We start from the raw sequence: 24,927 nt of genomic DNA on the forward strand, positions 1-24,927 counted from the left end.
CAGCAGGGCACAGGCTGCAGTGTGAGCTGAGCTGGGCCACAGCCAGCTCATGGGCTGCAGGTTGGACATGCCTGCAGAAGCCTGTATCAATAACATACAAGAATTACAAGGGAAAAGAACAATATACAAAAAGAAAGGTTATCCTCTTAAGATCATGAAAACACTGAGGACAGACTTTGATTTCCGATCTTAACCACCTATGCCCGGCACTAACTTTGGCAGCAGTGTTTAATCTGTGCCTCAGTTCCTGTTCTTTGAAGCCCAGATAACATTACCTGCAGGCAAAGGAAACAGTTTGTTCGGTTGCCACATGTATCTCTCACCATACATTTGCTCCAGCTCATGGGGGCACCAGAAGCCACCAAGCCAACTTGGACAACAGTGAGACAAAGGGATAGACCTGGTCTGCACCTGAGTCGCCCAGCAATAAATGTGGCAGCACAGGATGGCTCTGTGAGCAGTTTCATACCTCGTCTTGGGGCTCCAGATTGATGAATCATTGTAGGGCAACTTCTGGCTTTATTAATGCCAAGTCATGGTTCAAAGTGCCACTAATTCAAACAGGCGGTAAAATCAGGGAGAAGTTTACAGGTGTTGCAAATCACAACCAAAACATATGCAAGCAATTGTACCCAGAGGCAAGACCATGAACAAGCACAAACTGGACCAGGGCAGAGCAACCCTTAGCCCACATTCTGATAAGGAAATGGATGGGGAGGAAAGGTTTGTGGGGTGCTCACAGGCATGACTTCAGTCGGTGATCACTTCTACAGATGATTTCACTTCCTTGAATGGTTACAGCTTCCACATTAACTTGTGTAAATTGAGATTAATCCGCAGCCTTGCTGCTGGACACGTGAGAACTCAGAGCGCAGGCGCAGCTCCACCATCCTCCCCCCGCTCAGGAGCAGCACCGTCACTATTAAACGGGCTGGGCAGGAAGCGGCGGCAGCACAGCTGTCTGGCACAGTGAGGGACCATGGCGACCTACGTGCAGCTGAACACCGGAGCCAAGATGCCCATCCTGGGGCTGGGCACCTGGAAGGTAACGGCTTGAGAGAAAAGCATCCGTACCACAGAGCTCCCTGGCACCAAGCTCGGCTGCTTCTGCTCTGCACGGCTGTGGGACTGAGCCTGTGTGAGAGCGGGGCTATGGAGAAATGGGTGGAGGTGGGCTTCGAGTTCTCAAGTGCTGCTCTTGGGAAATAAATAATATTAGGGAGTGTTACTACCTGTAAGGTAGTTTTGCCATTCTTGTTTTGCAAGGAAACAGGTATTTAACCTGTACTGATTTGAGCCTTGTAAGAAAGACTTGCTGTTTTCAGTCCTCACCAGGACAAGTGACAGCTGCAGTGATGGCTGCGATTGACGCTGGGTACCGCCACTTCGATGGTGCTTATGTGTACCGGAACGAGAAGGAGGTTGGGGATGGGATCCATCAGAAAATCAAGGAAGGTGTTGTGAAACGAGAGGACCTCTTCATTGTCAGTAAGGTAAACATCTGTTGCTCTTCTGCCCCAGAGCAGAGGTGGAAAAATGATTTGCCTATGCTATTTACAGAGTAGGTAGCTTAGAGACAAGCTTTTCACTGTACCGTGAAGCAGTTCTTAACATCCTTCAAGTCACTCCTGATTCAAGCTTACTGCTTCACCCCAGTCACTATGGTGTTTATGGAAGGACATGCCCTGTGGATACTGGAAACACCACCTGACCTTCCTCACATCTCTTGTGATTTTCTTGCACTCAGTCAACAGGAACAGTGAGCTCACTTTGCTGTGAGCAGAGGACAGAAACCATATTTCTTCCCAGCTCACTGGCAGGCTGCTCTCTGTTCAGCCTGAACTCACCTGGAGAAGACCACCCTGTGCTCACAAGGACCTGACTCCACAGCCAAGGGGAAGCCCTTCCTTCCTTCCTCAGCACATTCTCTCCCTGTGAATGGTTCTTTCTATGCGTACCCCATAAGAGCAGCCACTCTTCCTCCACCCAATGCACTGTGTGCTTCAGCACCACAGCCCAGCACTTTGCAGAGGGGAAGAAGTGCTGCAGAATGAGGAAGGACTTGGCCCTCTATGTCAAGCCCCTGCTGGAGCACAGAGACCACCTGCAGAGCACTGGCATGGGTGAAGGGGAGCATGAAAAGAGACAGAAGGCAGGTAGCACTGAGGAAGACAGAAATCAGTGACAGACAGCTCTGAGATCACCTGTGATAGTGGCTTGGTATAGAGGCACTACTAGTGTGCTAAAGGCACCCTCTTGATGACAAAGCACAGAAGAGCAGACAAGCATTGCAGTGGTAGCACCTGTGGTGCATCATAGTTCTTGCTCCAGCAGTGGGGCTCACAATTCTCTGTTGCATGAGGAACATGAGGTTCTGGGCAAGCAGGTTTCTGAACTCAGTGTCAGATGCTTTTATTCCCCATGGCCTTCCAACAAAGATGGAGTATTCCTGTCTTTACAAAAGGGCACACAAAGCTTTAACCCTGCAGATCTCAGTGTAGTTTGGCTTTTTGTCTACAGTTATGGTCCACATTTCATGAAAAACATCTGGTGAAAGGAGCCTGTCAGAAAACTCTTGCTGATCTAAGACTGGATTACCTGGATCTCTATCTCATCCACTGGCCATCTGGCTTCAAGGTACAGAAATGGCAATTGCATTGACTTGCTTTCTTGGGTGAGCTCTCCAGAGCGGCCAGCTATGCTTTCAGCACCACTGCTTTTCCTGTCCTGAAACATCACATCTCTCTGGTGCTGCTTATTCAGCTCTATGCTGCCCATGTAATTTATGCATAGGAATTCTTCCCATAAGTGCACTGCTTGGATGGTGTCCTCTGTCCTCTAGGTAACGGTACAGGAAAATCTAGCACCAAGCTCATGCCTCTCAGCTGTAAGCATGAGTTACTCTGCTTTTGCTCACGTAACTTCAGAAGTATATTCATTTCAAAAGTACCCTTTGCAGGAACGGTAAATGAGGAATGCAGCAGAATTTCCTGCCTTTATTGGGATGACAAGGATGCCCTGACCCTGCCTGAATTAAAAAGATGATTTGGTTCAAGAATTAATTATCATACGATGAGAATGTTTTTCCTTTCATATAATATTACCTTTAGCTTCCTATACTCCTGTCTGATTTCCTTACAATGCCAGCTTCCCTAATGGATTGTTACGAGCATTTCTATTCCATGCTGACAGGCAGGAGAGGATCTGTTTCCCACAGATGACAATGGCGTGATTATACCCAGCAACACCGACCTTCTACAAACATGGGAGGTAAGTTAATCCACAGCAGCAGTCCAGTTTTCTGTCTTTGAGAGTCCTTTCCATGTTTTCCTTGCATTCTGCCATCTCAGAACTGTCCTCTCACGCATGTGCATTTACTTGGAAGGAAATCAAGACACTATGAACTAGATTTTAACATGCTTAGTCATTACTTCCGCACTGCTGTTCTCTCAGTGTCTCTCCAAAAGGGAGAGACAAAATGTCTTTTACAAAAGCCACACACCACAGAGGAGATGGTCATGCTGACATCTTTTTCCATAACAACTGTCCAATTCACTACAAGTCCTCAGGCAAATCTTGAAGTGCTCAAACACACTTTTACAGGAATAAAGACATTTCAGGTTATGAGCTTACCTACAGCCTGAGCACAAACCACCCCTCCTTGTACAGCAGCAGATTACTGACTATCATTGTCCTTTTCCTCATGCAACTTGGTGTGATTTTTCACAGTGTCAGCAACTGAGACTTTGAGCTTGGGTGAGATGACAGCCGTGTATCCCTCGGGGAGCGCTGAGGGTCTAAATGGTTAATTTGTGCTTCTTGTGAAAATGGGAAGCACGATGCAGAAGATCGTCTTCAGGACCCCTCTTTTATACCAGATGCCGAATTTGCTCCTCTTTCTGCTAGGCTATGGAAGAGCTGATGGATGCTGGCCTGGTAAAAGCCATTGGCATCTCCAACTTCAACCACGAGCAGATTGAAAGAATCTTGAACAAGCCAGGACTGAAATACAAGCCTGCAAACAACCAGGTAAGCTGATAAGTGACCCGAAGTACACATCCTTCATTGACTGTGACAACCTGACCTGTTGAATGGGGATATGGAAAAGGAGAACAATGTGAAGAAGGCATGTATTTCTGGGTGCAAAAAGCTCTGAATTAGTCATCTTTTTTCTCTCAACTTGATGAACTGCTGTATACAACTGTGGATGTATTTCCTCATGAAACATTTTCTCTAGAAGGATAGAGAAAACTCCACCATTAGCATACTCCACCATTTAAACAGAGATGAGTTTCATGAAACCTCTTCAGATGAATTGTAAATACTTTACATTTAGTAGTTTTCTAATAGGAAATGAAGGATGCATATTATCACCCAAGACTTTCACCCATTGGTGCACATGGCAGCCCCTCAATGCGTTGGGTGATAACCATTTGCATACAGTAATTCTTCAAAGTTTGTCACCGTCATCCTCTGTGCTTTATAGATTGAATGTCATCCATACCTGACCCAGGAGAAGCTGATTAACTACTGTCAATCCAAAGGGATTGCTGTGACAGCATATAGTCCCTTTTGCTCTCCTGACAGACCATGGTAAGATCACTGGCATTTTACAAGGGTGCTTAATTACTTAAGCATTTTTACGACTACCTTCCTTGCCACTGATTTTCTGCCCTTTGTGTAGGGCTAAGCCAGAGGATCCTTTACCTCTGGATGACCCCAGGGTTAAAGAGATTGCAGCCAAGCACAACAAAACAGCAGCACAGGTAGGTGGGTGCTGGACGGTGGGTACTGCTTCCCATAATGTTTTAATTAAAAAAAAAGTTATGTCTGAGGAGCAGATAAAACCTAAATCCATTCTCTACAAGCTGTGGTATTCCTCTGATTATTCCCTGACAATGCAGATTGTTCCTTCTATGGCCTGCAATATATGACACTATTTCTTTGTCCACCAACAAAGAAAAGATTCTTGCCCCTTCTTCAGGTTTAACTTTTCATCACATGTCCTGTTACAGAAAATGAAGTGTAGAATCATAGAATCATTTGAGTTGCAAAGGACCCTTAACAGTCACCTAGTCCAACCCCTCTGCAGCAAACAGGAAGACCTACAGCTTGGTCAGGTTGCCCAGAGCCTTATCCAGCCTGACAATAAATGTCTCCAAGAACAGGGAATATACCATTTCTCTCAGCAGCCTCTTCCAGTGCTTCACAAAGTTTTGCATAACTAACTGAAAGTCCAGGTAAGAAAGAAACTGACTGCCTCAAAACCAGATTGGACAGGAAACCTCTAATGTAGGGATCCTCAACTTCACCCTTTGCTCTTCAGAAAGTACAACACAGGCCGTAGGACAGGAATGACTTCAAAGACCACTCTACAAAAGTGGCTGCAGCTCAGGCAAATTCATGTTGAATGTGTTTAGCTTCTGTGGCAACATCACCACCTGTCTTCTCTCTGACTTGGTGGTCAATTCATGCAGGTTCTCCTTCGCTTCCACATCCAGAGGAATGTGATTGTGATCCCCAAGTCTGTCACACCACAGCGCATTGTGGAGAACTTCAAGGTGAGTGGTTACAGGTGACCTGGCATCACTTCCCCCTGCAGAGCAAACAGGGATCCTTTCTCAGCCTTTCCAAGACCTCCTCAGACAAGAGTACAGGGCTTTCCCTGCCTGCCTGTTTAACTCTACCAAGTGCAGAGCAATGGATAAAATCAGTGAGGACTTTCATGACATTTAATGTTGTGTGGCTTTGTGGATAAAGGATTATTCAAAGCTGACTTGGAGGCTGAGACCAGTAACACAGATGAAAAATCTATTACAGAATGAGCAATGCTCATACACAATTTCTCATATCCATAAAAAGCTCTGTCCTCTTTCTCTTAGGTCAGCAGTCCATGGCATAGAGTGGATCCTCCACTATGAATCCACTTTCTCAGCCTATTTTCTTCACATTGTTCCATTTCTTTCAAAGAAGTGATTTCCAGCTTTTTCTCTTGTTAGGTTTTTGACTTTGAATTGACTAAAGAAGAGATGGCAACTATTCTCAGCCTTAACAGGAACTGGAGGATGGGTGTAGTGAGCCAGTAAGTGACACTGATTCTTTACTTTCAAGTCATTCCTTTTGAATGATCACTGCAGAGAGGTTTCTGTCAGAGCTGCTAGGCAGCATGAAATTCAGTTCATTGCAGAAAGTTACTAATTCAAGTAGTAGAAGTATTACTTGAATTGTCCAGTACTAGTTCTTCAACAGACAGGTAAACATACTCATTTTGAAATCAGAGGAAAAAAAAACAGTTGACCACGTGCTCATTTCCAGTTCAGTTTCCAAGAAACTCCCTAACTTGAACCCCAAAAGATGGGCTCCGAGTGATCGATTTGCCTTTCTCTACATCAGAGAAACCAAGAGGTGCATCTTCACACATTCGTCTGGCAATTACACAGTTCAGATCATTGAGTCATAGGATCCCAGAACGGCTCGGGTTGGAAGGGATCTTAAAGACCATGTAGTTCCAATGCCTTCACCTTTGGCTAAGGTTACCCAAGGCCCCTTAGAATTCCCCTTTGATGGCTCCCCCAAGCACTAAACATGTCTCTACCTAACACTTGATTTAGCCATGAAAAGAACCTTCTCTTTTTTATTTCTTTCAGGGCCAAAACACACAAGGAGTACCCTTTCCATGCAGAGTACTGATGCTGTTTAGAACTTGGCCTTCACTAGACCCCGGGTGTTTCATGTGCCTCTCCTGTAACCTTGAGCTCTGTATCCAGCCTTCTTACTGCATCTGCCCCATTGCTGCCAGTGAAGTCAAAGGACATTTATTCCATTGCTTTTGTCTGAGTTTGTTATTTGTATGTTGAAAAGAGTATTGCTCAACGGAACAAGATGTGTGATGTTATAATATTGTGCTTATTGGAAGAGAGGAGGATTACTGATGTATCTGGGCAGAACTACTATGCAGAAAGCAAGGACAGCTTGGTTGCTTTAACCACTATTCAGCAAGTGCCTTCAGTCTTGCATCAGCACAAACCACAGGCTGGGAAGACTCAAGCATTAACAGACGTCCACCATTGTATTTGAAATCTCCAATGTTTAATCCACAAGTAAATTTAATGCATGAAATAATTTCTGGCTGAAATGTTGTTGTAGGGGTTGGATAATTTATTTTTGAAATCAAATAATACATCTATGAATTTTACCCTTCTTTCTTTTGAGCACTGGCACAGTAGAATTTAAATGGTAAAGTCATGGAGGGCCATGTAGCAACAAGATATCATCCAAAATTTGTACCCTTCCAATGTGGTATTCAAAAGAAGCATTCCTTTATTCCTCACAGTATGTTCTGAGCATCTTGACAATCAAGCTTGTGCTCTCAGCATTCAGGTTCTACATTTAAACAGTTAGTACATACATATGCATTATATTTGTATGCCTATTCATTCTTTCTGAAGAACTCATGAATATACGCTGATGTCCCTCTGGTCTGTACAGTGGCATCTGAAGTGGTCATATGCACGCTTTCTTTTTCCCTATTTTTCCACCATCAGCTTTTATCACTGAGTCTTTTGGTTAATGTTTAGCTGTTTTTACTCAATTTGGCAAGTTTCCATTGCTTGTTATGCTATTTTCACAATCTATGTGAAAATCCAAGGAAAACACCCTTTCACCTGGTGAAATGCAAAGATAAGTAGTCCATTAATGAGTCCAGTGCTTCTCATGACACAGAATTATGAGAAAGCAAGGCTGTTCACAGACCAAGCAAAACTGAAGTTTTCAAACTAGCACACATTGATTCCTTTCACTAAACTAATATATTGGTCCTTAAATATACTGGTCCCTATTGCTAAACAAACCAGCCTATATCAATCCTTCCTTTTAAGGATTATGATGATTATATCTCAATTTTCACCATCTTTGACCTTCATATTTAGGGATACATCCCTAACATTGAATCATACAAGAAGGAGGGATACATATAGCTACTACCCACACAATCCCTACAAGTAACTTATTTAACCAATTCAATCTGGGAAGGCAGGAGTCATTTTGGTTAAAAGGTCAGTTAAGCTCCAGCTTACACTATTCTGGCTTACTTTATACAGTATTTAAGTTTGATGCCATATCTTATAGATGTCTGTTTCTAATCTACCACTTTGATCTACATAAAAACAACTCGCATTTACCACTGTGTAAAATCTTCCTTGGGCAACTCATAAAATACCTGAAGTCATTCTATTTTGCAATACTTCTTAGGTTAAGCTTTAAGTGCAGTAAAAGTGTCCACTGTTTCATTTTCTAGGTGCTCCATAATTGCTGAGATGATTACTATAGTCTTTTCTAATTCTGCAAATTGTAGACAGGGAATTAATTACCTGATGACTGAATGACTGAAAACTACTAGGGCTTTCTACTAATTAATCTTTTACTATCACCTTAGGCATTATTGTATGGAAAGTTCAGGTTCCAGTCCTTTAAGGGGGTAATACCTTCCAACTTTGACCTCCATGTAACCAAAACCATCCTTTTCCTTTAGCTGACATTCATCACTTTGAGGGGCCCAGCACAAATACCTGTCTTGACAGGGACAGTTGCTGGCCAGAAATACTAGATGGGAATTAAGCTTCTTCCCAGCTTAAACAGAAGATGGAGAATCTGTGAAATGGTCCCATAAGTTCCAGCTTGTTTCCTTCAAGCTCCTAACATTTCAATATTCTTTACCCCAATCTCAATTGTATGCAGAGAGCTGTTTAAATGGGACGTGTTTGGAAAGCTGGAATCATTTGGGAGACAAAGCATCTCTTAACATCTTAGTAAAGCATTACTTTTTTACTCTAGTAACTGAACAATGAGCCTAAATATCATGTACTTGCTTATTTCAAATATGCCAACAACTTTCAACAACTCATACATCAGCGCCTTGAGGGCTTTGCTGGCTGCTGTCTCAGTTTTATTGACTCCCCCTTCCAATCTCATATCTCTTCAGTTATCTTCTTGTTGGCAAGTTACAACTCCTTCTGTCACCAAAACACCTCATTTGGTGTAGCTCAAAAAATGACAGCTTCACCTAGTTCTGCCAGGTTAAAAGCCTCCTCTTCAGGACAGTTACATGCTCATGTCCCACAGACACTCCCCACATTCCTCTGTTTATAACAGTGCTCCTTGCTATGGCCTCAGAGCCAGACTCACTGGGGCTTCCTGGGAAGCCAAAACATAACTTCTTCAAGCTCTTTGTGCCGTGGCAGTGTCAGAATGTGGCTGCTGCTTCTTGGTTGTCCACCCCTCTGCACAGTCACACGTGGGGACTGAGCAAAAGGATTAAAAAGTCATAAATTCTGTTAACCAGCTCTGCTTTCTTAGCCTGGCATGACGTCCCAGCTCCTCCTCAATCTGCCTAAATCAAGCCTAACAAATTTACACTGCAGAATGGGAACAGTGTTTGGGAAAAGGTCCACTCTTAGTAGCTGTTTTTCTTGCTGGTCTTGGATCTTTCCCCTGGATGTCAGCACGCTCATTCCAAGGCTGTGATGCAGATCCCATGCATTTTCATCTTTCCCACTGGACCCAAATCATCACCACAGACTCACCATGAGAAGCGGGGTATCACAGGAGATGTATGCGGACAAAGCAATGGAAAATGAATACACGGCCAACATCCTGATATCCAGCTACCCTGAGGACTCCGTGGTCAATATGCAAAAAGAGTCAGACAGAGTCTGGCATTACACTGGCTTGAGAAAGAGACAAATCGCATTATTTTTAACAAAAGCCTTCCTCCAGTCCCGCTGAACCAATGGAAAACATCCCAACACAAGTACTCTCTGGCTGCTAAGACACCCCAGCTCCATACTGTGCACACTGCCTTCCAGCAGCTACACACAGCCCACACTGCCCATTCATTGCTACTGTCACAAAACAAGCAGGAGCTGCTGACCACATCCCAGTGCTATCCATTATCACAAATCCATCTCTTCCATATTTTGGACAGGCTTTCTGTTTCTCTGAGATACGTAGCGTTCCCCTGGGATGTTGTAATATAAGCGCCTGGTGGACAGCATGTGGAAAACAGGTCTGATTTCTGTCTCACACGTAACAATCCTTAACAGCACTGGTTTGAGAACATCCTTCTGAAAGACCAGTGAGATCAAGAAGGAAAAGCTGCCTTACTTCTCAGTGCAACGACAAAAAGGAGGAGGACAGTACTTTAGTGTCTTCATTTAAGGGACCAGACAATTCAGGAAGTCTGTTAGTCATAATTGCTAGCTTCCCCTTGAAAATGCACAGCAAATCCTTTACAACCCTAACAGAAATGTTGATCCCTTCCCTTCATTACAGTCATATGTTAACTTGTCTTTCTTCTTTAGTGAAAGGAAAAGGAAAGATTTTCACCTTCTTGATGTTTGGAAGTCTTCAGACACTATTCACAATTCAGTCTGCTAAGATATCGGTGAGGAAATTCCATAGCAGCTATGTTATCACACTCAGATTTAACTCTGTCCCCATGTGCACAAACATTAAAATATACTCTTCATTCCACCATCTGGGTTCCGAGCTATTTTTGTGCAAAAGGATGCAATACTCTATGACACCATTCAAATGACATCTACAAAATGTTCTTACAGCTCACCTCTTGTCATTTCTACTCTCATCTCTGTGCACACTGAAACTCATCTCTATGAATGCACTGTAACCTGTACCAATAAATGGAAATAAGTAAAAGTGAAAGCAACAAATAGGGAACTCCATAATTTACAAAGGAGCACCTTCAAGAATTGACCACCAATTCAGAGAGGACAGGTGGTGATGTTGCCACAGAGGCTAAACATGTTCAACACAGTCCTCTTAAGATTCTGAAAAACTTTAGGATCTATTTCATCTTCTCAACTTCACCACACAATCTCTGTATGAATTTAGCAGCAATGCTGGCTCTGTGTCTTGCTTCCCACTCTGTGAGGTGCAGATAAAATCACCACTGGGCCAAGGGAAGAACGTCTTCCTCTGAATTGCCATGTGTCTCTATGTGTCTCTCAAGAGCCATCTGCACCAGCACACAGGGGAGCCATGCTCTGACAGACCAACCCAGGCCAATGGAAGGTCTATGGGTTCCTGGGTGCAGGGTAGGCCCTGGCTCTGCCCTAACCTCCCATACAAGTGAGGGCATAGGACAGCTCTTGAGTATTTCATGCCTTGACTTGAGCCTCCAGTTTGCTAAATCTTTGTAGGCAAACCTCTACTTTACTAATAACAAGTCATGGGTCAAAGTGCTACTAACTCAAACATGCAGTAAACAACAGGGCAAACTTCAGAATCGTGTTGCAAATCACTATCAAAATACGTGACAGCAACTGTACACAGGGGCAAGACACGCACGAGCACAAACTTGACCAGGGCACAGCAACCATCAGCCATTCATTTGATAATGAACTGGATAGGGAGGAAGAAAAGTCCATAGGTTGTGCTATGGCACATTCTGTGTTCACCATCACTTATGCGGCTTTTAATATCAGTTTACACATTAACTTGTGTGGATTGAAATTAATACATAGCACCGTTGCTACACACGTGAGAACTCAAAGTGCAGGTGCCGCTCTGCCGTCCTCCCCCTGCACAGGGCAGTGCCATCATTATTAAATGGGCTGGGCAGGAAGCAGCGGCAGCACAGCTGTCTGGCAGAGTGAGGGACCATGGCAACCTATGTGCAGCTGAACACCAGAGCCAAGATGCCCATCCTGGGGCTGGGCACCTGGAAGGTAACGGCTTGAGAGAAAAGCATTCATACCACAGAGCTCCCTGGCACCAAGCTCGGCTGCTTCTGCTCTGCACGGCTGTGGGACTGAGCCTGTGTGAGAGCGGGGCTATGGAGAAATGGATGGAGGGGCTTCAAGTTTCAGAGCATTGCTCTTGGAAATAAATAAATCAGGGATGATTGCTTTCTGTAAGGTGGTGCTCTCATTTTTGTTTTTCTATGAGTTTGGGGTTAGCCTTGATGTACCTGAAGTAGTCTGGCATTTGGACTCAGTGTTCTTTGCAGGACCCTTCCAACTATTCTGTGTGAGTTGTCTTACACATGATCCTTGAAGGAGCATAACACTTAGAAGCCTCTCCCCACAAAAGCCAAGCTCAGAAGAACAAGCACTCTGATGTGTTGTCCTCTTTCTCACTGGAGATGCCATCTTACTGCCCTAACAGCTGAACTTGCCAAGCTTTTACAGTGCTGCAGAGTACATCTGGTTGATACCACCAGCTCACCTCATACCACTCCAGTACAAATTCTGACTGATTCTGGCAGCTCCTACCCCATAGGAGTTTAAGTACACCCACCATTCATTGTTTCTGAAAATGGTAATATGCTAACATAGTGCCAAGACAACTCAACAAGCTTGTGTACCTTCTGAATACAAAGGAGAGTAGAAGCAAATTGACACTTCAGCTGGTCTTCAGGCTCTCCGGAGAAAGCATGACAATCAAGGCAAGATGCGCATTTTTCACTTGACTTCCCTAACAATGAACCAACACCAAAGAAATAGAGCAGATCTACGGAGAAGGACTTCCAATCAGAGGATAAAACACGCGTGCCGCGCCGCGTAGCTGTTACGCGGCCCCACAAAGCCCCAGCCCGGCGGCACACAGCGCATGAAGGCGGAGCTCCCTGCGTCGGGGCGGGGCGGCAGGAGGCAGCGCCCACAGCGGGGCCGGGCTTGAAGGCCTCGACGAGTGTGAACATGGCGAACTGCGTGCGGCTGGGTACCGCGGGCAGGATCCCCTTGGTGGGGTTGGGCACCTGGAAGGTAACGGGGCTCCTGCGGCTTGCAGCGCCCGGAGGAGGCGGCCTGGCGGTGGGGGACTCTGCTGTCCGTTTTGGGGCCGGGTCGCTGAGCCGCCGAGCTGAAGCCCTCCCGGCCGGCTCTGCTGCGGGCTGTCCTACGGGCAGCAGCGTGGGGAGGGGTCCCGGTCCGGCTGTGCGGGGCCTCTGCTGGATGGGGATGGCTGGGGGCTGGCCCTGGTCCTGGAGCCGCTGCACGCTGTGTGTACAGGCTTAAAAAAGTGTTTTGGGAGAACTCTGAAATGCCCTTCTTTCAGTGATTCTCTGCCTGCTTCAGGAACAGTATGTAAGGATCACAAACCGTAACATATCGTGTGCTTATCTTGTTCAGGCTCCACCGGGTAAGGTAGAATCTGCAGTGATGGCAGCAATTGATGCTGGGTACCGCCACTTTGACTGTGCATACGTGTACCAGAACGAGAAGGAGGTTGGGGATGGGATCCATCAGAAAATCAAGGAAGGTGTTGTAAAACGAGAGGACCTCTTCGTTGTCAGTAAGGTAAACATCTGATGGCATTGGATAAAGGCTGGCTTGCTTGCTCTGTGATGTTGCTATAGTTTAAAAAAGAACTTAATACTTGGGATATTCTTATGCGGTGTCATGGTGGGACTCAGTGCAAATGAAATGACTCTTGGTACCCTTCTTGTTTCATCCCATAAGCACAGTGATATAGTGTATAGCTCTCAGATGTGCACTGATAGCGATTCTGTTATTGTAGCTGAGAAGAGTGAGTTCTCTGCTCAGACCTCAAAGAAAAGACTTGAAACTGACTGCTGACAGTTCTCTTCCTTAGTCAGTCAGATGACACTAAATGAGGTCAGACTGGTTTTCTTCCCATGGAAGTTCAGTAACACCTTGAGCATCGCAGCCCTTCTACACTCTTCTGAAGAGAAGTGAAGTACAGGAAGGTGGGGGGGGGGAGAGAATGTGACCCTGCACCTCATGTTCCTGCTGGAGTAGGAGAGAAAAGAGAAGCATCAAGGGAGGTGGAAATCAGTGATGCAGAGTTCTGAGATAACTTGTGGCGATGGGTTAGCACAGAGGCACTACTAGTGAGGTAACAGCACCTTGTTCATGCCAAAGGAGACAAGCCTTGTAGTGGCTGGTGCTTGTGGAGCAACTCAGTGCTTGTTCTAGCAGTGGGGCTTATGCTTCTTTACCATGTAAGCAAGATGAAGTTCTGGGCATCTTGGAACAACATAATCTGCTCTGCAGGTATACCAGATAAGGTGTAAGTGTGGCCATTCTTTCTCATTAAAGAAAGTGGGGTGAGTTGGTTCATCTTTGTGGTTTTTCTCATCTTCATGGCATTACCTGCTATGTTCAGTGCAGAAGTTGCAGGCATAGCAGTGTCTGACCAGTATCTGTCTTCATTTTAAAGTCATCTACTGCAAGGGTGGACCCTCTGTAAAAGGGAATATAATAGTGTAGAAGGTGTTAACTAAGAGAAACAGGATTCTTTGTATGTTATCCTATTTGTGTACTGCTCTTGTTGTCGTGACCTGGTCCAGCTCACAGAGGAAGCCTTAAGAGCAATGGGTTGGTGTAATTTCACGCTGTCTTCCAAAGAAGGCGTATTTTTATCTGGTGCAGGAGAACACTGGACAGCTTTAACCCAGGAGGTCATGGTGTGGCTTGTCTTTTTGTCTCCAGCTGTGGTGTACATTCTTTGAAAAACCTCTGGTGAAAGGAGCCTGCCAGAAGACACTTTCGAGCCTGAAACTGGATTACCTGGATCTCTACCTCATGCACTGGCCTTTTGGGTTCAAGGTATGATAATAGGGACGTAGGCTGCTTTTTACTGATCACTACTTTTGAAGACTTATATGGCTTTACAGCCCAATAATTGCTAGTACTAAGAACCACCCTTGATCTTTATCCTTGAGAATGCTACTTGCATACCCCTTTCATCATAGGACATGATAGGCACACAACTAGAAGCAGATCTCCTAGCTGCAGGCGTAAGCTATGTTCTTCTTCTTCTCTTCTACAAATCCAAATTAGGCTTACCTGAACCTGGACCTGAGTGGTTTCTTTCCCTGGAGGTGTTTAGGTGAGTCATCACTTTGAGGAGCCCAGGAGAAATATCTGCCTTGATTGGCCCAAAATACCTTCAATTCCTTCATTTAATGCAGGAAGGAAGAAATGACTGTAGAAAGAATTACTATTTTTTGTCTGCACCAGAAGTTTAAGCTGTCTCGTTCCTGAGTTTTCACTGTCTTAGAGAAACTCAACAGATTTTTTTTCAAGCATTTTCTTTGTTGCTGACAGGCAGGAGAGAACCTGTTTCCCACTGATGACAAAGGCATGGCTATACCCAGCAATGCTGATATTCTACAAACATGGGAGGTAAGCTTAGCCACAGTGACAGTCATATCTTCTGTCCCAAGCAGTGATATCTCAGTAGTCACAGTGCGGTTCCTGCATGGATGTAGATATCTTTAGAAAAAATGTATGGAAGTAAATTCAGATTACTTCTAGAGGAGCTGCAGAACAGTCCGAGGTTGAAATAGTTCTTTGCTTGACCGTGACAATTGTACAGTTGTTCTCATGCAGTTCTTGAACTACTCAAGTTCAAGTACAAGTATTTTGCAGAAATAAAGCCAACTAGACAGTGGAAGACAGGGTACAAAAATGACCAGTACCCACTTTTCCCCTGAGAGAATTAAGTTGGGCAAGCTTAGCAGTTGTCACTTCCTTCTCGTGAATGGGAACAAGGAACATCAGGAAGAATGTGTTCAGGCCCTGTATTGTAGATAGTAACTTAGCTGCCTCTCTGTTAGGCTATGGAAGAGCTGGTAGATGCTGGCCTGGTAAAAGCCATTGGCATCTCTAACTTCAACCATGAGCAGACTGAAAGACTCTTGAACAAGCCAGGACTGAAACACAAGCCTGCAAACAACCAGGTAAGCTGCTAATAATGAATAGTTTTCAGGAATTACAAAGATCTAATTAAAGTTGCATGAGGATATGGAAGAAGGAGAACAAAGTGACTCCCAGTATGTACTTCAAATCCCACTCTGTGATTCTGGGTACTGAAAGGACTAGGAAACTTTTTCTCACCTTGCTGTGGCACTGTTTACAAATATAGGAATATTTCCTTGTGATCCACTCTTTCTGGATGGATAAAGAACACAGATGCGAGCCGTGATTCTGTAATGAAGGATTTTTCTTTTATGAAACCTCTCAGAACAAAATCCAAAATGCATTTTAGGATTCAGTATAAAAAGTGAGTGCCCTATAGAATTATCAGTTTGTATTATCCCACAGCCCACCTGCAGGCAAAGGTGAAGGCAGCCTATAATTAGGAAACTTAAGATTTAGGGTGGGGAAAAATATCTTGGGAGCATTACAGTAGTTGTATAACTACCTGTCTGTTCCTGTGTTGGCAGATCGAGTGTCACCCATACCTGACCCAGGAGAAGCTTATCAACTATTGCCAATCCAAAGGGATCACTGTGACAGCATATTGTCCCCTTGGACGGCCTGACAGGTAATTGCAAAATGGGTTAGCATGGCTTAAGTTCAAAACTTTCAGAGTAACTGAAAGAGAAATGGTGCAGGTGTAATATATACAAATATGCATGTTAATTCTATATTCTAGGTAGAAACCTTTTAGAATGGCTCTTTGCCATTTCTTCCTCTCTCATTTTGTAGGGCCACACCAGAGGAGCCTACCATTTTGGATAACCCCAAGATTCAAGAGATTGCATCCAAGCACAACAAAACCCCAGCACAGGTAGGTGGGTGCTGGAAAGTAACATCCATTTCAGGAAATACCCCTGAAAGAGGGTATACCCTGTATATGTGTTCCCAATGAACTGTGGACATTTTCTGCAGTGTTAATAAGCAGTATTGCAGGCTGCATGGCAGCCAGTTTGCGTATGCTGTAAGAAAATCTTCAGCCCTCAGTGAAGATACTTGAGCTATCTTTAATTGCCACGTCCATTCTCAAGCTCTACTGCAGAAGATGAAAGCCTTTCATAAGTTACTGAATGTCTAGATGGGAAGAAAAGGAACTCAATCTCAAAACTGGATGGGAAAGGAGATCACCCATGTAGGGGCTTCCTCCTTTACTCTTCAGGAAGCACTATCCAAACCACAGGGACAGGAATGATTTGAAGTTCAGTCCTACATAAGTACCTGTACTTCAGGCAAATGGTTGTTGAACATTCAGCTTCTGTGGCAAAAAAAAACTCTGACTCAAGGGTCTCTTTTTTCTGCAGGTTCTCCTTCGCTTCCAGATCCAGAGAAATGTGATTGTGATCCCCAAGTCTGTCACACCACAGCGCATTGTGGAGAACTTCAAGGTGAGCAATTACAGGTGACCTGGCATCACTTCACCTGCAGAGCAAGCAGGGATCCTTTCTCACCCTTCCCAAGTCCTCCTCAGACAAGAGCCCAGGGCTGTTTCTATCTGCATGTTTACCTACTAAGGGCTGAGTGAAGTCGAAGAGAAAACTACAACTGGAAAAGAGAGGCTGATGGAGATCTTCAAAACAGTGTCCTGATAACTCTTATCAGTCATCTTTACATTGTCTCCTGTTCTGCAGAAAGTAAATGAATTGGCAGCAGGGCTTGCTTGGAGCACAAATGCAGCAGCATGCCAAAGAAGCTTACGTAGTGTAAGCAGTGTTAAGAATACTGATGTCAGACAAGCATATTACTCCTCTAACTGCTAAGTCACTGGTGTTTTTCTGATGTTGAACATAAGGATTTTAGAAGAAACAAATATACTGGAATACTGAAGTCTTCCAGATCTTTCTTTAGAACTGTAAAGAAATGCATCTTCAACCAGTAATGTTGCAGAACATATCTGAGTGCTTACAAAGCTTCTTGCAACAGCCAATATATGTAACTGCAACTTTGCTTTGTTTTTAATTCTTTCTGTCATGAACGTCCAAGCAGGCTTTTCCTTGCCCTCACCCTGTGAAGTCATTTGTAACCAACATCCCTTCCTTTGTGGACTTGCTCTTCACTTTTGTGAGCTTTGCTGTCAGTCCAGTGTGCTCAGTGAGGTGATTTCCAGCTGTTTATCCTTGTTAGGTGTTTGACTTTGAACTGACTAAAGAAGAGATGGCAGCTATTCTCAGCTTAAACAGAAACTGGAGGATCTGTGAAATGGTCACGTAAGTGACAGTTTGTTTCCTTCACACTCTTAACTGTTTAATACCCTTTACAAGTAGTGTGAGCTCCAAATATAGGAAGGTTCTAGTTAGTAACTTTGGTTATGTCTGTATTAGAGAAGTGAAGCACTAGCAAGTTTTAAGATCAAGATTTTTTTTTGAGATTGTAGAAGCTGACATCAGTTTACTACAGAGTTGGCTAGGGCAACACATGCCTATCTGAACTGCAGAATGAGTGGCCACTTACAAATGTACACCACAGAAGCATATACCTAGACAAAGCTTTAGTTGAAAGGTCAGAAACTGCTGTCTTGTGTGCAGATGGTTACAGACTAGTAAAAGAAGTCTCTAGAATTAATTCTGTCATTACATCATCTGTCATACATCCACTGTAGTTCTATATAGCATTTATTTTATCTATGGAGTAATCATTTGTTTTTGTCTTCCTTCAGGTGCAGAAACCACAAGGAGTATCCTTTCAATGCTGAATACTGAAGATAGCTTTATTCTGTCCTACTGCAGGCCTCTAGGGTCTGAGTTTCTACCACTGCCTACAGTGATCCACTGTATACCTTGTATGCTGCATCTATCCCGACAGCAAGGAGACTTTCTTTGGTAGAAGAAGATAGTAAAGTTGCCTGCATTTTGTTCTTCAGAGCTATAATAACTGGCTGTAATAATTCTTTACTCGTTAGGTATTTATCTTTACCTGGCTGAGATGACAAAACAGAACATTAAAAATAAAATAATAGAAATCAATTGCTACTTTATTCTTAACCTTCTGTTTTAACAACAACAACACTTCAGGCTGCAGGGTAATGATATCTGAGCACAGAATCTGTTCTGAAAGAATGAGCTACACAGTCATTATGTGCAGATGAAAGGCAATTATTAACTTCACTTCTAGAACACAACTCTCGAAGAATAAAGGGGAAAAATGTATGAGCCTATGGATGCATAGACTTATTCCAGTCACATAGTTTACAGGCCAAAACTGAACTGTGATTTTTGTCTCTTGCCTCTCAAAAATAAAGAAGCTTGACTACTGAGGGTTTGGATCTTCTTGTCTGTTATGGAGAAATTGGTAAACGAACGCCCTTGCCTTAAAAATGTCATCTGAATGTATCATACATTTTAAACTGTCGTGGGAGTGCCAAGGAGCTTGGCCTAATATTCTATCTATCTTTCTTGCTGTGTCTGTCCTGCTACAAACAAAATCACAGGATATGCACTCAGGGATTGATGTTTTTCCTGGAGGTCTTTTTGCTTGCAAGAAGGAGATGGTATTTGTTATAAAAACAAATTGTGAGCTGTAATAAGTCACTGGCCTTATGTGGAATTGCTAAGGAAAAAAAAAAAGAGGGAGAGACTTTGAAACACAATGTCAGATTTGTACTCACTCTTGTATTTAGCACACAGGTTAAAGAAAGGATGTATGCTGTGCAGCAGGGTAATCAGCCCTTCTTCTACGTGCATATGTGGTAAAATTTAGTACTTGTTAATCAAATCAACTCCAAATTGATATGTCAGTGTTTTTCCGGGAACTATGCAGTTAGCACAAGTCTTGAAATAGATATACCAGTGTTTTGTCTGGAAACTACGTAGTTTGTGCAAATTGGAGCCACAGCACTTAGTTCTCACATCCTGTACAGTGGTCAACAGATAACAATGATCTTCTGAGAAACTGTGAGAAATATGTGAAAATCTCCTCTTAAGTGTGCATGATCAGAGCTGAGGAAGACTACGGCGTTCATCACCTCGACCACCAGGAGGCAGAGAACAACCCCCTAGTAACAGCCGATGCAGCCAGAGAAAGAAAAGAAGATATGCCATGAACGCGTAAGGAAGAGACAATAAAAAGAAGGGACGGGAGGCCCCACGGCGTGCACCTTTGGTGGAGCGGAGACTCCCGGCTGCCCAGCGCTGTTTCGCTCCTTTATTGCTTACTCAATAAATTCCGAACTAAATTGGTATCGACTGGTGTGTGTCTTTCTCTCAGCACCTATAACAATTTGGTGCCATGACTCGGATCCAGGCGACTCTGATGCGGAATTCCCACCCCAGGGGAGGGCGCCCCGTCTTCGGCTGGCCCCTGAGCTGGGTAATTGCTGTGCAGAGACCTGTAGCTCCGAACTCTAAATTTGGTAAGCGAGCGAAAGAAACTGCAGTACCCCGTAATTTTTGTGCATGAAGACCTGAACAAAGACTCAGGATTGAGTAAGCATTTGCATGAAGCCTTTCGGTCGGGGTGGGTATCCTGGAGCACACCTGAATGAGACGTCCCATAGGGGCAAAGTGAGTGCAGACCCTCTAGTAGTGCAGTTCCCATTTAGGGTGTGGGTCACGACCAAGGGGCACGAGTGTGTGTGTGTGTGTGTGTGAGAGAGAGTGCTCCGGAAGATGGGGCAGAGGAAGAGTAAGCCCTCTGACCCCATGGGTGGCTCAGAGGTAAAGCTACCTGACATACTGCCAGATAGCCCCCTGGGTTTAATGTTAAAACACTGGGGCGACTTTCCCTCTAGACGAGGAAAGAGTAAGGTGAAAATAGTGCATCATTGTATGGAGGTGTGGGGAGGAAAGCAGATAAGGATAGATCAGTTGTTTTGGCCAGTATTCAGGTCCTCTGAGGACTGGATATGCAAGGCTCTAAATGTTTATGTGAATGAAAAACAACCTTTTATTCTGGAAGAGGGCAAGTATGCTAAATTATGGGTAGGACCTGAGACTCGTACCTTTTTGTTCACCCTAAAGGAAAAAGTAGTTAGGAAAAAGAATAAAACAGAGGGGGACATTACATACTGTCCCCCACCTTATTTCCACCCCCACCCCCCCCCCCCCCCGAACAGAATCCAGTGGCTCCTCCAGAGCAAGCTGAATCTGAATCGGGAGATGAACCTGATTCTGAACCCCTACACTTCCCTAGGAGGAAAATCACTAGAAGGCAAACTAGGCAGAAGAGAGGTCGGGGAAGAGAACTTCTCCCCTTAAGAGAAATACCAGTAGCTACTGGGGGACCAAACCCAGGAGTTGGATATGTTTCAGTTCCCCTAAATTCAAGAGATTTAAGGGAATTTAAAAAGGAGATGGGAAATTTGTTAGAGGATTCTTTAGGGGTCTCTGAGAGGCTAGATCAATTTTTGGGTTCCAGCCTCTACACCTGGAATGAAATACAGGCAATTTTGGGCATACTATTCACAGTGGAAGAAATGGATATGATTAGGAGGGCAGGTATGCAGATTTGGGATCAGCAACACCAGGCTGGCTCAGGAGCAGATATAAAGCGGCCCCTACAGTGGCCCTACTGGGATAATCAGAACCAGGAACATCTCACCCACAAGACAAGACTTGAGAACCATTATTATTCAAGGGATTAGAGAATCCGTCCCTTGGGGACAGAATATTAATAAGGCCTTTAACAAGCAACAGAGGAAAGATGAGATACCTAATGAATGGTTAGAGAGACTACGCAAAAAGTTAGTTATATTCAGGATTAGACCCTGTTACCCCTGTGGGGCAAGCTTTCCTGAAAACGCAGTTTGTGGCTAAGTCCTGGACAGACATTCGAAGGAAACTAGAGAAGTTGGAGGACTGGCAGGAGAGAGGATTAGATGAATTATTAGGAGAGGTTCAGAAAGTATACGTAAGGAATGAGGAGGAGACTCGGAAGAGGCAAGCTAGAATTCTGGTAGCCGCGGTAAGGGAAGGACAGAAGAGGGCTTTCCAGGCAAAGAGAAGAGAGAATATGAAGACAGTAGAATGCTTCTACTGTCAGAAAAAGGGACACGTGAAGACAGACTGTAGAAGGAGAATCCAGGATGAGAAAATGTTTAAGGAAGACTGAGGGGGTCAGGGGCTGTATATGCTGGGGACCCCAAAAGGAAGTGAGCCCTTGATAAAATTGAAATTGGGTCCTCAGCGTCAGGAAATTGAGTTTCTGGTACACTCGGGGGTGGAAAGATCAACTGTCCAATATTTAACTTGAGAGTGTTCTTTATCCTCAGAGAAGCTACAAGTAACTGGAGCAAAAGGGGAACCTTTCAAGGTACCCATCATAAAGCAGGTAGAAATCAAATCACCTTGCACCTATGGAATTGGGTCCTTTTTATTGGTTCCTGAAGCAGAAGATAATTTGCTGGGAAGAGATTTGATTGTGGATTTAGGAATAAATTTGGAAGTAAAAGACAGAGAATTAACTGTCAAACTATGTACTCTAACGACAGAAGATGAGGCCAAAATTAACCCAGAAGTCTGGTATACTCCAGAAAGAGTAGGGAAGTTAGACATAGAACCCTCTGAAGTTATAAAGGACCCAGGGATCCTGGTTAGGATAAAACAATACCCCATTTCGCAGGAAGGTAAATTAGGGTTATAACCTGAAATTGAGAGATTAATATCTATAGGGTTATTGGAGCCCTGTGTGTCTCCCTATAATACTCCTATACTCCTTGTAAAAAAAGCCTGATGGCACATACAGATTGGTCCACGACTTAAGGGAGATTAATAAGAGAACAATTACCCGCCTCCCAGTAGTGGCAAACCCCTATACCCTGCTCAGTCAATTGAACCCAGAATCTAAGTGGTATAGTGTAATTGATTTAAAGGATGCTTTTTGGACCTGCCCCCTGAAGGATGAATGTAGGGACTACTTTGCCTTCAAGTGGGAAGATCCAAAGACCCACAGGAAACAACAACTTAGATGGACAGTGCTCCCACAGGGATTCACAGAATCCCCTAACTTGTTTGGACAAGCCCTTGAGCAAGTACTAAAAACTTATGAACTGAATCCACAGGTAACCTTAGTGCAATACGTAGATGACTTGCTATTAGCTGGAACAGATGAACAGACGATTAAGAGAGGAGAGCATTAAACTATTAAATTTCTAGAGTTTAAAGGGGCTGAAAGTTTCAAAGGCAAAATTACAATGTACAGAAGAGGAAGTGAAGTATTTGGGACATTGGTTAAGCAAGGGAAATAAGAAATTAGAGCCAGAACAGGTAAACGGGATTTTATCTTTAAAAGCCCCCAAAAGCAAGAGGCAAGTGAGGCAGATTTTAGGGCTGCTAGGATACTGTCGACAATGGATTGAGAATTACAGTAGTAAGGTAAAGTTTTTATACCAGAAACTAGTAAAAGATGGATTAGTAAAGTGGAGCCAAGAGGATGAGCAAAAACTAGAAGATTTAAAGGTAGATCTTGTTAATGCACCAGTGTTAAGCTTACCTGATATAAAAAGACCATTCTACCTTTTTGTAGACACGGACAAAGGGACTGCTTTTGGAGTACTGACCCAGGAATGGGCCAGGAAAAAGAAGCCAGTAAAATACTTTTCAAAACTTTTAGATCCTATTAGCTGCGGGTGGCCTACCTGTCTACAAGCAATAGTTGCTGTAGCTCTGTTAGTAGAAGAAGCAGGAAAGATTACTTTCAGGGGTGAATTAAAAGTTTATACTCCATATAACAGAAGGGGAGTACTACAACAAAAAGCAGATGAATGGATTACAGATGCTAGACAATTAAAATATGAAGGAATCCTAATACATTCTCCTAAATTAGAAATAGAAACTACAAGTTTACAAAACCCTGCTCAATTCTTATATGGGGAACTGGATGACGATTTAACCCAAGATTGTATCCAATATATAGAGTATCAGGCTAAAATACGAGAGGACTTAGAAGAGGATGAGTTACTAGAGGGGGAAAAATTATTTGCAGATGGCTCCTCCCGGGTGGTAGAAGGGGAACAAAAATCAGGGTATAATAAACAGGAAAACATTTGCAGTAATTGAATCGGGACCATTGGATAGACCATGGTGAGCTCAGGCCTGTGAATTATATGCGGTCCTTAGAGCCTTACAAATATTAAAAGGAAGAATTTGGACCATCTATATGGATTCAAATATGCATATGGGATAGTCCATACCTTTGGAAAGATATGGGAAGAAAGAGGACTGGTGAACTCACAAGGGAAAGGGTTGATCCACGAGCTGTTAATAAGACAGACTCTAAGGGCGATAAGGGAGCCAAAGAAAATCGCAGTGGTACACGTAAAAGGCCACCAGAGGGGGATGTCAGCTCAAATAAGAGGAAATAATTTAGCTGAGAAGAAGCGAGAATGGCAGCCTTATAGATTCTAAAGGAAAGACAGGCTGATAGTCCCCGAAAAGAAACAAGAGATGCTAGAAGTTTTACTGTACAAGAGAAAGAAAGGCTCCAGCAAATGGATGTCGAGGAAAAGGAAGGAAAATGGTTACTACCTGATGGAAGAGAGGCAATCCCTAAAGAAATAGCTTAGAGAATATTAGGATAATTTCATAGGCAAACTCATTGGAGAGTTCAAGCCTTGGTGGACTGTGGAAGAGTGGTTTAGGGAAGGAGGTCATGTTGCTTATCTTTGTAGCAGTGCAAACAAAACAGGATCACTGGATTCGAGAAGTGGTGCACCATTGACCGGGCAACGATGAGCGAGTAAGTTTGCAGTGGAAGCAGAGGGCCCTGGTATATGTGTGGGAAAAGAGGAACTACTTGGACACTGCTTATCTCACAAGGATAGAGCAAGAACCACTGCTTAGCAATTATTCAAAAAATAGCATGCGTTCAGGGGCATAAAAGTATGTAGCCTGCGCAATAAAGTTGGCTCAGCTGCATAATCACATTGATATCTCTGAATCCTTGCATCGGCATCTTAAGAAGATCGTTCTGACGCGGCCATGGTTCATCCTTCTGGGGTCACCGCAACATCTGGCGCCCAAACAGGGACCCTGAAGCCACTGCCGAGCTTGGGACGTGAGGAAGGTGACCAGTGCTTCACAGATGGTTGGCGCCACATTGTCCTAAATGATGTAAGTGTTGTGGTAGCTGGAAGCAGGGTCACGACCTGCCCTCTGTGCCACCATGAGTGGGCAGAGAAACTGCTTCTAAGTATTTTCTCTAAGACAGGCAAGCAGGTATCTCCAAAAGGGCATTTCAGAGCTGGAAAAATGGG

The 24,927-nt window shown here is 44.0% G+C and overlaps 1 protein-coding gene across 4 annotated transcripts; it reads left to right on the top strand.

Annotated features, from left to right (window-relative positions):
- Positions 1–929: 929 nt before the first annotated feature.
- LOC136052451 (aldo-keto reductase family 1 member B1-like) lies at positions 930–18,655 on the top strand. 4 transcript variants are annotated; one of them, XM_065742598.1, is made up of 10 exons: positions 930–1,045; positions 1,326–1,493; positions 2,521–2,637; positions 3,193–3,270; positions 3,907–4,029; positions 4,487–4,593; positions 4,685–4,766; positions 5,478–5,561; positions 6,000–6,082; positions 6,648–7,082. In XM_065742598.1, exons 1-10 carry the CDS (start codon positions 980–982, stop codon positions 6,688–6,690), a joined length of 951 nt encoding a protein of 316 aa, XP_065598670.1. In that variant the 5' UTR covers positions 930–979; the 3' UTR covers positions 6,691–7,082. The 4 variants fall into 4 exon arrangements, with proteins under 4 accessions (XP_065598670.1, XP_065598671.1, XP_065598673.1 ...); XM_065742599.1 differs by lacking the exons at positions 2,521–2,637; positions 3,193–3,270; positions 3,907–4,029; ... (3 more) ...; positions 6,000–6,082; positions 6,648–7,082 and adding exons at positions 14,472–14,588; positions 15,090–15,167; positions 15,602–15,724; ... (3 more) ...; positions 17,865–17,947; positions 18,397–18,655 and having other exon boundaries at positions 931–1,045; XM_065742601.1 differs by lacking the exons at positions 930–1,045; positions 1,326–1,493; positions 2,521–2,637; ... (5 more) ...; positions 6,000–6,082; positions 6,648–7,082 and adding exons at positions 11,665–11,744; positions 13,149–13,316; positions 14,472–14,588; ... (5 more) ...; positions 17,865–17,947; positions 18,397–18,655.
- The last annotated feature ends 6,272 nt before the right edge of the window (positions 18,656–24,927 follow it).

The sequence above is a fragment of the Cyrtonyx montezumae genome, unplaced genomic scaffold (genome assembly GCF_038088225.1).
Source record: "Cyrtonyx montezumae isolate F1298 unplaced genomic scaffold, pur_monq_1.0 scaffold_3, whole genome shotgun sequence".
Classification (NCBI taxonomy): domain Eukaryota; kingdom Metazoa; phylum Chordata; class Aves; order Galliformes; family Odontophoridae; genus Cyrtonyx; species Cyrtonyx montezumae.

Bases quoted from the DNA above. Each gene is read 5' to 3' on its own strand.
- LOC136052451 (XM_065742598.1), top strand. From the start codon at position 980: ATGGCGACCTACGTGCAGCTGAACACCGGAGCCAAGATGCCCATCCTG. The intron at 1,046-1,325 runs GTAACGGCTTGA...TGCTGTTTTCAG, and splicing joins TGGGGCTGGGCACCTGGAAG to TCCTCACCAGGACAAGTGAC. The intron at 4,594-4,684 runs GTAAGATCACTG...CCCTTTGTGTAG, and splicing joins TGCTCTCCTGACAGACCATG to GGCTAAGCCAGAGGATCCTT.